The sequence below is a fragment of the Nicotiana tomentosiformis genome, chromosome 1, assembly GCF_000390325.3.
Source record: "Nicotiana tomentosiformis chromosome 1, ASM39032v3, whole genome shotgun sequence".
Lineage (NCBI taxonomy): Eukaryota > Viridiplantae > Streptophyta > Magnoliopsida > Solanales > Solanaceae > Nicotiana > Nicotiana tomentosiformis.
The window spans coordinates 146,907,022-146,919,411 of NC_090812.1; the positions used below are offsets into that span (position 1 = coordinate 146,907,022).

Below are 12,390 nucleotides of genomic sequence, written 5' to 3' on the forward strand. Positions count from 1 at the left end.
ATTTTTTTGATCTTCTCCTGCTAATTGTTTTTACCTGTTAGCTGAAACTTGATTTCTTTTATTCGGTGTATTAATTAAATGTGAAATTTCTTTAATTTCAAATATTATTAAAAATGACGTATTTTACATTTAAAAATTTGATATTTAAAATAAGGTAGTAAATTTGTGAATTATTATATTTGCTGAATATTTTGTAAGATTTTCGTACTAATTGTGATGGAGTTGTGAGCTCTTTATTGTGAAAACATATTATCATGAATTATTTTGGCATGAGCCGTGAGCTCTTTATTATGGAAAAATATTGTTGTTGATTTATTTTGGCAAATTGAAATATTTGGGCACTTGAGGTACAAATTGTGATATATTGTGATATTGATACGCATGCGGTGGTATAAGGTTTGCATGTTGAAACGCATGCGGTGAGATAAGGGTGGCTTGATACGCGTGGCTAGTAGGGGAAACTACTAGAAGTCATGCGGTGTAATAAGGATGGCTAAAACGCGAGATGCTATTTCGAAAAAAATATTTTCTTTAAAATAAATTGTGAAGGCTCCCGCGGTGGTATAAGAAAATGAGATATTATGATTTTATTTATGATTTGGGACTACGAGGCGGTACCTCGGGAGTGCCCTTGTTGATATTGATTTATGGCCGCAGTTACCTTTGATTATTGTTGTGATTTTTCTTAAAGTTGAAAATAAATTCTGCTTTGTTTTCGCGAGGTATTAATTGCCATTATTTGGTGTAATTAAATGGCGACATACTATTTGACTCATTTCCATTGTCATTTTATCTTATTATATTGTTAAATATTTTACCATGCCATTATTTATTTTTCTAGTAGGGCCTGACGTGACCTCATCACTACTCTACCGAGGTTAGGCTTGGCACTTACTGGGTACCGCTGTGGTGTACTCATACTATGCTTCTGTGTATCTTTTTGTGCAGATCGAGGTACATCTTACAAGCTCAGACATAAGTGAGTTACTGGTATACGGAGACTTCGAGGTATATCTTCTAGCGTCCGCAGACTCCGGAGTCCCCTTCTATCATCATCATGTTGTTTCCTTATTTTCTTTAGACCTTGATATATTGAGACATTGAGGATAAATTATTAGAAGGTTGTGACTTATTTCTACCGAATTTGGAGAGTTGTAAATTATTTGATTTGTAGTTTATTTATTTCAGATATCTATTATTATTCCGCATTGATAGGCTTACCTAGTCTTAGAGACTAGGTGCCATCACGACCTCATACGAAGGAAATTTGGGGTCGTGACAATTTTGGATTCTAGAAAATACAATCCGAATCCGATCCGAATTAATATCGGATCGGATCGGATCGGATTTTAAAGTTTGGATCAGATCGAATTTTCGAATTTCGGATCGGATTATTATGCCTCAAAGTTGCAAACTCATATGTATATTTTCTTTGTAAAAGAAGCAATACAGTAAGAAAAATTTATGTTTCTGCAATTATGAGAGTAGTATGGTGCCAATATAGCTAAATCCATCAATTGTAAAGGTAATAACTTGGAGAAAAGCGTAAAGGAAGTACTAATTATTCGAAATTAAACTTTAGTATTTATACATGCCCTAATAATTTTGGATTTCGGATCGGATCAGATCGGATCATATTAAAATTATACCAATCCGAATCCGATCTGAAATCCGAAATTTTAATAAATACAATTCGAAATCCCATTCAATCCGAAATTCGAAATTGAACGGATTCGGATTTCGGATAACCGATCCAAATGAACATGAGCCAAAACATTAATAGGAAGGTCATATTTAGCTGAATAGGTGGATGAGGGCTAATTTTAGACCAAATGTGATAGTTCCTTTTCCGTTTACCTTGTTCAAACTTCTCAGACTCGTGTAAAAACCCACTGCACCAATCAACCAGGGTTCTGTCAGTAGACAGTAGTGTACAGACTCTGATTTTCCAGAGATCCTTGAACTGAGGGTTGGAACGCAGAAGTGTTGAGGTTAGGGCTCCGTTGAGCTATAGAAAAATTTCTTTCAGAGAGCGTTGATCGCTACCGGAGCTTGGTTTGCCTTCGCCTCTGAAAGCAAGTCGCGGCGTTGCCTTCTCAGTCCCGTCGCCGGCGACCGAAAGAGAACAGGTGAAGTAGTAAATTTTAGTTGAGTGCTTTCGGTTTTCTAAAATTACCTTGTTAATAACAATTTTCTGTGCTGTTTTATTGCTGGAAAAATTGGAATTTGGAAATTATCAAATCTGGTAGTGTATCGATTCGAAGTTAGTCAATGTAAAATATAGCTACTAATTTGATTGTTACTAACCATTTAGAGAGTTGGTAAGTTCTTTATATCTCTCTCGAGTATAAATTCAATGAATTTGAATTGTGATTATTGAACTTTACTGTGTTATTTCTATTTGTGAGTTGTTGAAATTAAGTTGGTTTACTCTGTAAGTTTTAAATTGAATGAGATTTATTTGTGAGTTGTGAATTCATTTTTGAGTTTTGAATTTTAAGAAATTTATTTATGGGCTGTAAATTTAAGGAAATTCATTTCTGAGTTGTGAACACATTTGTGGATTGAATAGAAAGAAAATCTATTTGAAAGCATAACTAATAATGCGACCATCGATGATTTTCAAAGCATGAAAACTCAAAGAAGTTTTATGTTTTAGAATGACTAATGACTGATCAAATAAAAAAATCAGGAGTTACATTTCAGATTTATAATAATTTCGATTCAATTTGCAAATACATATTTTTATTTGATACTAACTCAAAAATCACTGCTCAAGTCTCGTTACAAATCTAAACTCATCAGTGTAATTTGTAGTTTGATTTCTCGTGAGAGTAAGAAAAACTTATGAATTTGACTATTTTATTAAAATGCTGTAGCTTGATTACTTTGGTTACGAGCAGTGAGTATTACTTTGTTGTAATAACTACTTTATGGTCATATTATTAGAGGTCGTACCAGTTGAAATGGTGCAACTTCAGTTCTGTAAGAACTAAGAAGAATGGGGTGAAGGGAGTTAGAAAGGATTGTCAATTGTGGTGGCCTAAGTTGCTCGGACTCGGGTGCGGGTGTCCGATACAGGTGCGGATCTAGAGGCCAGATCCTTCATGATCTAAATTTTAAATTCGGGAGTACGGATCGAGGTACAGATAGGATTCGGCTAAAATTAATTCAAATAGTTAAAAATAGAGTTATAAAAATATGTCTAACTTATGAGACATTATGTGGAAAACTTACAAGGTATTTCGAGAAGGAGAAAATATTGAACAAGAGGAGAATCCGAAAGGAGATAAAAGGAAAAGGACTGACATAGAAATTCTATATACAAGGTATTCCATTTTCTGCAATATCACCCTAGCTTTTGTTTTGTTTTAAAAACATTGTATCTGTCCCGAATTTCTCCGTTGATTTTAGTCAAAGTACTAAAAATCGGTTGATCAGATCCGATACGGATCCCACCCCCACCTCTACACCCACGTCGTGTCGACACGGGTGCGGCACCGAAAGTGAAGAGTCTGAGCAACTTAGATGGTGGCTAAGCAATTTAGATATGTATGCTCGGCATTCCAAGAAAATGACATAATAGATGATGCCAACACAAAATTAAAAAATGATAATTGAAATGGAGAAGATCATTGGACTGAAATGAACTTAAATGGAGCGACATGGATAGTAAGAATTCATATAATTGGTCCCTACTTGCTTGAGTTTGAGGCGTAGTAGTAATATTTGTTGTAGTTGAAATGGAGAAGACATCTAACAATGTGAAAGGCAAGTTCTTTCAGAGAGCGTTGAGCGCTGCCGGAGCTTGGTTTGCCGTCGCCGTTGAAAGCAAGTCGCGGCATTGCCTTCCCAGTCCTGTCATCGGCGACCGAAAGAGAACAGGTGAAGTAGTAAATTTTATTTGAATGCTTTCGGTTTTCTAAAATTACCTTGTTAATAACAATTTTCTGTGCTATTTTATTGCTGGAAAAATTGGAATTTGGAAATTATCAAGTCTGGTAGTGTATCGATTCGAAGTTAGTCAATGTAAAATATAGCTAGTAATTTGATTGTTACAAAATATCTTGAGAGTTGGTCAGTTCTTTATATCTCTCTCGATAGTAAATTCAATGAATTTGAATTGTGATTTCTGAACTTTACTGTATTATTTCTATTTGTGAGTTGTTGAAATTAAGGTGGCTTAATTTGTAAGTTTTTAGTTGAGTGAGATTTATTTGTGAGCTGTGAATTATTTTTGAGTTGTAATTTAAGAAATCTATTTATGAGTTGTAAATTGAAGGAAATTCATTTCTGAGTTGTGAATACATTGAAAGCATAATTAATAATGCGACCATTGATGATTTTCAAAACATGAGAAGTCAAAGAATTTTTATGTTTTAGAATGATTAATGAGTGCATCATCAAATAAAAAATCAGGAGTTGCATTTCAGATTAATCATAATTCCGATTCAATTTGCAAATAAGATATTTTTATTTGATACTAATTCAAATATCACAGCCCAAGTCTCGTTACAAATCTAAGCTCATCAATTTAATTTATAGTTTGATTTCTCGTGAGAGTAAGAAAAACTTATGAATGTGACTATTTCATTAAAATGTTGTAGCTTGATTACGTTTGTTTCGAGCAGCGAGTATTACTTTGTTGTAATAACTACTTTATGGTCATATTATTAGAGGTCGTACCAGTTGAAATGGTGCAACTTTAGTTCCGTAAGAACTAAGAAGAATGGGGTGAAGTGAGTCAGAAAGGATTGTCAATTGTGGCGGCTAATCAATTTAGATATGTATGCTCGGCATTCCAAGAAAATGACATAATAGATGAAGCCAACACAGAAATAAAAAATGATAATTGAAATGGAGAAGATCATTGGACTGAGATGAGCTTAAATGGAGCGACATGGATAGTAAGAATTTATATAATTGACCCCTACTTGCCTGAGTTTGAGGTGTAGTAGTAGTAGTAGTAGTATTTGTTGTAGTTGAAATGGAGAAGATGTCTAACAATGTGAAAGGCAAGTTCTTTTCATTAAAAAAATGTGTAGGCAAGTCTATAGAAAGAAGGGGAGCCTTGGAGCAACAGTAAAACTGTCTCCATGTGACCTATAGATCACGACTTCGAGCCGTGGACGCAGCCACTAATGCTTGCATTAGGATATGCTGTCTACATCACACCCTCGGGGGTGCGGCCCTTCCATGGACCCTGTGTGAACGCGTGATGCTTTGTGCATTGGGCTGCCCTTTTTTTAGGCAAGTCTATAGAAAGGTTGTGAGACCATCAATATTTTGCAGGTGCGAATGCTGGGGCCTCTAAGTCCAACATACTTCAAGATGATTATCATAGATATGTGGATAGATATGTGGATGTCAAGATGGATGTACGATTATTCAAAGATAGATTGTAAATGAGCAAATTCAATAGAGGGTGTAGCCAGCAGACATTGAAGAAAAATCGGGAGAGATTGCTTGAGGTGTAGATGGACTATCTTTTTAAACCTCCAATTGCACTATTTCGGACACTATGATGATAGGAGGTGCTAAAAGGAATCATTTTGGAATTAGTTAAGAATAGAAGAACACAGAGGAAACAAACGATCTATATAGGTATACCAACTAGATAGAATAACGGATTAGTTGTTATTGTTACACTTACATTAGGTCCCGTGTTTGCTAGTAATATTTTTCTAATAACTGATAGATCCCACAGGGCTAGTGGCACATAGTTCAAAACTGGATGGATGATGGGCTAGCCCCTCTACCGTCCTCCACTTAAATGCATCCTGCTCATGTTGAATGCACCATGTATTTGAATTCTTCTAGGAATTTGTTGAATTATAATTAAGGCTTCAATTCGGTCGGAGAAAAGAAACTAGAAATATTTTCTTTCATGTAAGTAATTTGTTTTATCTATGTCATTTGGCAGTTGGAATGCTTCAAATCAAGTCCTCAAATCGCAGGTTAGAATGCTTTTGTACTTTGTAGTCTGGAGTCACACAAGTCAAAGCTCACTCCGTCAAGTCACAGTTGGACCCAAACAATGTTTGCTACTCTTGCTGCCAATCGGTTCTTCAAAAAGCTCCAGCCTTTTCTGTGCTTCTCTATCAGTAGCCGTTCTTGGTTTAGCAGAAGTATTAGTAACCATGTACATTCCTTCACGCAATCCAAACAGAGGAGATCTGTCGGACAAGGTAATCGACCTGTGAGCAAGTCTACCAGATCTATTCAGAAACAAGAAGTAGATCTCCCTAAAGTTTTCATGAGGGATACAATTACAAGAATATCACATATACTGAGATTTTCAACTTGGGATTCTGCTCAAGAGCAGTTGATGGAGCTTTCCATAAAATGGGATTCCTACACAGTTAATCAAGTTCTCAAGACTCATCCCCCTATGGAGAAAGCCTGGTTGTTTTTCAATTGGACCTCTAAGTTGAAAGGGTTTAAGCATGACCACTTTACCTACACGACTATGTTGGATATTTTTGGGGAAGCTGGGAGGATTTCATCCATGAACTATATTTTTAAGCAGATGCAAGACAAAGGAATCAAGATAGATGCAGTGACCTATACATCCCTTCTTCACTGGCTTTCCAACCATGGGGACATTGATGGGTCGATTAAATTGTGGCAGGAGATGAAAGATAAAGGATGTGTTCCTAATGTTATTTCCTACACTGCATACATGAAAGTTTTATTTGATCACAATCTTGTTAAGGAAGGAGCCAAGATATACAAGGAGATGCTTCAATCTGGTTGTTCTCCCAACTGTCACACATATACTGTCCTCATGGAGCATCTTGCTGGTTCTGGTGAGAGCGATTTGCTTGTTCTTTTTGTTATCTTTGGGGACTTTGAAGTAGCTCAAGTAGTGTACTTAAGGAAGAGCCAGCTCAAACCTTTTCTTACCTCCCAGACTGCTTAGACTCCCTCCATTTGAATTTATGCCTCTAATTTTCCTTTTTAGTATGTTTAAAAAAGAATATCACCTTTAAATTTTAGTAAGTATTTAATTCCAACATTCCCTTTTTACCCTTAATGACTTCCTTATAGGAATGACATGGTATGTTTAGGACCACAAGATTCAAAGGATATCTTTGATATGTTATATATACCTTGAGTTTAAGATCACAAGATCCAAAAGTCTTCTATGTATTCTCAAAATTCGTGCCCTGGCAAACTAAGACACAAAATGAAGATGAGGAAACATAGTTAACAAAGTTATGCAAGATCACTTTTTGGGAAGACGACATTTATGTTTGGTTTTATCAAGCTTGTGCAGAATTAAGTTTATCCAACCTTTCTATTAGTTGTGGAGTAGTTGGTTTCTCTAAAGCCTATATACATGGACTGCCCATGGGTATATCAGTCTGACCCGGGTACGTCAATGCATAGGAAGGATCCACATAACATAGTCTAAAACTACTCTGATATCCTCCTTGAGCTAGAGGGGATGGAGAACTAGTCCCAGTTTGGAACCATGGTGTGAACTGATATGTTGGGCAATGTGTTGCAAGATGTTGCTGTTTGAGTAGTGTTGGTATGCAATCAGTGACAAACTTTCTTTTCTCAGCTTCTCTAGGAAGAATTTTTTTGGTCTGTGTATTTCTTGAATTTCTTGTTTCTACTTGGTCGGAGGATGGGAGCTTCTGTTAGGAGAGTGGTGCTTAGGGTATCATTGTTTGAGAGTGCTAGACGTCTAAGAGAAGCGCTGATACCAGAATGTAGGTTGGCCGTGTAATCTTAGTTGCAGCTGAAGAGGCTAAAAGCCCTGTCAATACATAGTAGACTTGGAGATGTTATAGAAATCCAATAAACATTTACACATCAAAGGTATACATTCCAATTAGTTCAAAAATGTCTGATAATGGACAACCAGCTGATTGCATCATCAAAGCACTATCTGTTGAGAAAGTCACAAGGCAACAGAATATGTTTCACAGACTGCTGAGTTTGCTTTTTTGTTGTTCGAATGTGCAATTAAGCGAGCCCTCTAGACTTTTTCATATAAAAGTAGGGCTAAGATTTTCTTGTCAAGCATTTTTGGCTTTCTAAAATATGCCTATTGCTTCTAAAAGACCTTCGTCTGTGCCTAGGAAATAATGCAAACACTCCATGGTAAAAGAGTTGATTGGCTTCAAACTAGTAGGATATAACATATTGTCATATGACGAGGATGTTGGTCGACCAATATTTCTAATTCAAACTAGTAGGATATAACATATGACAATATGGCGGGGATGTTGGTCTGACTAATATTTCTAGTCTAAGTGTTTGATGATTTTAACTGATGGTGACAAATTTGTTTTCGCGTTTTCTTTTATACTTTTCCTCTTATATAAAGGAAGCTAATTATAATTCCAACTTACCAAAAAAAGAAAAGAAAAGAAAAAAGAGAAGCTGATAGTAATTCTAACAAGTTGCAAATTTTGATTTCAAATTCTGAACACATTCATCCGGTCATTGTGCAACTCAGCATTACCGACTATGCCAATCGTTGTGGTGGATGTAATTGTTTCACTTCAACAACAACAACAACAACATACCCAGTATTATCCCATACCGTGGGGCTGATTGTTTCACTTCAACAACAACTGATTGTTTCACTTCCTAGCATAAAATTTAGTTGTCTGCGCATAAGATTCCTTTATATCACACCATTTTATTTGGATAGGTAGTCTGGAAAACCATATCCTTTTATGAGACTATGCAGGAATTTAATTTTAAAGACCATATAATGCCAATATCTAAAACTGTAGTTTCCACAATTTTGACTCATTAGAAAATTTGCTAAAAAGACAGAAAGATAATAATTTCGACTCCAAGTTGTCTTAGCTCTCTATAAAATATGTGATTATGATCTTGAATTAGATTATTGTCACTTCGAATTCATGCGTTGATAGCTATATTATGACTGCTTAGCTATTAAGAATCTTATTTTTACATGTACCGCAACTGGTTTTCAGGAAAATTTGATAGAGTTCTCGAGATTTTCAGTAAAATGCAAGATGCAGGGGTTCAACCAGATAAAGCTGCATGCAACATTTTAGTGGAAAAATGCTGCAATGCTGGGGAAACGCAAGCAATGATGAAAATTCTTCACTACATGAAGGAGAAGTTTCTTGTTCTGCGTTATTCTATCTATAAAGAGGCTCTTCACACGTTGAAGATAGCTGGGGTGAGTGATCGGCTACTCAGGGATGTCAACCGTCATCTGTCCTCAGAAAAGTTCAACCATGATCAGATTGACAGATCAGATGGAACCACTGAAAGTACTTGTCTCACTTTGGATGATAAGATGATTTTGTACTTATTGAATAAGCAAAGTCTTCTTGCTGTTGATTACTTACTAGATAGCTTGATGAGTAAGCGTCTCAAATTGGATTCTGGAATAGTGTCAACTATAGTTGAGGTAAACTGTAACTGTGGTAGAGTAAATGGTGCTTTTTTGGCCTTCGAGTTCAGTGTGAAATTGGGCATAACCATTGAAAGAATTATGTATCTCGCCTTGGTTGGCGAACTTATTAGAACAAGTTCACTTTCAAGGGTTGTTGACATTGTTGAAGCAGTGGTCGGGGCAGGACTATCATTAGGGTCAGAACTAACTGCTCTTCTGATACATCGGCTTGGCTGCACTAGAGAGCCGACTTCTGCGGAAAAGTTATTTAGCATCTTACCTGATCAGCAGAAGAGTACTGCTGTATATACTGCTTTAATAAACAGCTACTTCACTTGTGGGAATGCGGAGAAAGGACTTGAAGTATTTGAGACCATGAGAAAGCAAGGGATAAATGTGGCATTAAGTACTTACTGTGTCCTACTGAATGGTCTTGAAAGAAATGGCTTATTTGATAAAGTACAATCTTATAGGAAAGAAAAGATGAGATTTAAATCTGAAATCTGCAGTCGAGAAATGTCTCTGGAAGAAAGAGTGTGTGATCTTCTTTTTGCTGGAAACTTAGTCGGTTGAGACAGCCTCTCTACGTTCACAAGATAGGGGTAAGGTCTGCATACGCACTACTCTCTCCAGACAACACTTGTGGGATTACACTGGGATTATTGTTGTTGTTAGTCGATTGTGACACAGGTCTCTAGACACTTTCCTTGAATGATTGGAGTATCTGGTTGACAAATTAGCCATTGTTTATAGCTTGAGTTGTTTTGGCTTTGCAGAAGTTAGCAAACACAAAGAAGTGTAAGCTTTTGCTTTCTATTGCATGGCCTAATTTGTCTACAGAAATGAGGTGTGCTCAAGAGAATATGCAGGAGAATTATCGCAGCTTATAGAAGACCACATGCTGAAATAAAACTTGGGAGTGGATAATCTCTTGTGAATCACACTTATACAGGGAGTTCTTTCCCTTTCATTTGGAAAACCATGTTTAGGAGTTAGGACCTTCTTATATCACCCAAGCTATTTGGCTAACTAAAGGAAAATATTTCTGGCCGTTTGTAATGAGGACATAACTAATCTGCAGGTACAACATTTTAAGCACTTTTCAGTTCTATTCTTTTGTTAGCTGACATTCTTGATAGAAGTTTCATAAAAAAGTTACTCATTTTTTTTTCATATTCTAAAATGTCTAGCAGGTCGTCGAAACAGTCGATGGAGAATTCCTGTTTTCCTGGATGGTGGAATCTGCCATGGGTCTACTTTCTTCAAAGCATTTGCTCATTACAGAAGCCAAAAGTAGAACCATTACATTTTGAGGTAGCAAAGGAAGAAAAATCCACCGCGAAAGTCATTTGGTACCTAGATTTTTTTTTAATCGGACATCCCTGTCTCATTGATCGGCCCTTACAACTGAATGCAAATGAAAGTTTCTTCTGTGGCCATTTTGCTCCACACAGATTGAGGCATGATTTGTGTCAGACCTAAGTAGGAATTCTTTGCAGCCTAGAATTCTTTCAGTGGAGATGCTCAGAGGTAACCCTTGTGCTTTATTTACAATTACACATTGGAACGCCAGTAGCGTTTCCATTAGCTGTTGAATGGAACACTGGTGTGGAGTAAGTAATTGTTACTTCATATGTTTCACGACGAGTTGAACTGTCTTTTCAGTGATTCTCATTCTAAGGAGATGGTGCTACCACATCTCCTTGGAATTCTCCTTGTATAGCACCTCGGTTAAAAGCTGATCTTGAATTTTTGTGCAATGAGAATCCACTCGTGCCAAGTTCGTTTAAGATTGCCAGTAAGCCATACTAATTATGGTCTTCAGTTTCTTGCTGAAGAACCGTCTATATTAAAGTTAAACGTTGCTTTTGTATCAGTTCTGGTTTGAGAATGAATGACATATAGGCACTTGAACTGGAAACAGAAGCAGATGGTCTTGTTCAATGAGCAACTCACGTCATATTTGAGTACTGGATTAAAAAGCGTGGGATAAAACAAAGGAGGGAAGGAAAATGAAGGTCATTTTAGATATTTCTTTAATCAATTCTTGAGGTTGGAAGAGGAGCTTTGGAGCAACGGTAAAGTTGTCTCCGTGTGACCTATAGGTCACGAATTCGAGTTGTGGAAGCAGCCACTAATGCCTATATCAGGGTAGGCTGTTTATATCATACTCCTTGGGGTGCGGTTCTTCCTAGGATCCTAATGCGGAATGCTTTGTGTACCGAGCTGTTCTTTTTTTGGGGTCGGAAGAGAGCTTTTTATGCTGAGCTATCCCACCACTATATTATCTTTTGGTGAATTCAATCCATATACACTGACACTGTAATTAATTTTGACTCTCTGAGTATATTTTTGACCAATGATATTAAGTTACTTGCCTTATTTACCCCAAATGATCGAAGGAATAGTTTTGGGACATGGAGGCCCAAATTTGTAATAACATTTTTCTGGACTCTAGAGATCTTCTCAGAATCATCTTGTCAAGCTCAAGACCATTTGGTATGGCAAAACTACTACTAAGAAAATTGTCCAACGATTTAAGAATATTTCGATCAAAACTCCATTGTTTTGACCTCTTCTGAATCAAACAGTACAGAGTAATTATTTATTTCGTGTTAGTTGGAAAACGTAATTAGGTGACTCAACTTCAAGATGGAATTTGTCGGAATAAAGCGTATTCCATCGTAAGAAACAACTTAAGGACTTGATTTCATCTTTTAACTTTTTTTTTTTTTGGCTATTATACCGGGGGATCAGAAGGAGAAGCGGTGCTGTGAAAATTAAAGTCACACCCAGTGGTGACAAAATAGATAAAAGAAAATAATTATCTACTTATATTATCCATTAAAAAATGGGTTGAATAATGAACTTTTAGAAACAGGTCAAATATGGATAAGAATCATACTATCAACTTAGAAAATGGATAACCAATGGATAACTAATGGGTTTAATTTTTACATTTGTAAAACCTCAAATTGGGAGTTCGTCAAGTTTGG

General features: G+C 36.4%; 1 protein-coding gene across 4 annotated transcripts; it reads left to right on the forward strand.

Annotated features, from left to right (window-relative positions):
• Window positions 1-1,656: 1,656 nt before the first annotated feature.
• Window positions 1,657-11,851, forward strand: LOC104090851 (pentatricopeptide repeat-containing protein At2g01390). 4 transcript variants are annotated; one of them, XM_009596045.4, is made up of 7 exons: window positions 1,658-2,129; window positions 2,950-3,143; window positions 3,241-3,329; window positions 3,786-3,885; window positions 5,924-6,809; window positions 8,964-10,475; window positions 10,588-11,851. In XM_009596045.4, the coding sequence occupies exons 5-6, from the start codon at window positions 6,038-6,040 to the stop codon at window positions 9,965-9,967; spliced, it is 1,776 nt and encodes a 591-aa protein (XP_009594340.2). In that variant the 5' UTR covers window positions 1,658-2,129; window positions 2,950-3,143; window positions 3,241-3,329; window positions 3,786-3,885; window positions 5,924-6,037; the 3' UTR covers window positions 9,968-10,475; window positions 10,588-11,851. The 4 variants fall into 4 exon arrangements, with proteins under 4 accessions (XP_009594342.2, XP_009594340.2, XP_009594341.2 ...); XM_009596046.4 differs by lacking the exons at window positions 2,950-3,143; window positions 3,241-3,329 and having other exon boundaries at window positions 10,585-11,851; XM_009596044.4 differs by lacking the exons at window positions 2,950-3,143; window positions 3,241-3,329.
• Window positions 11,852-12,390: the final 539 nt, after the last annotated feature.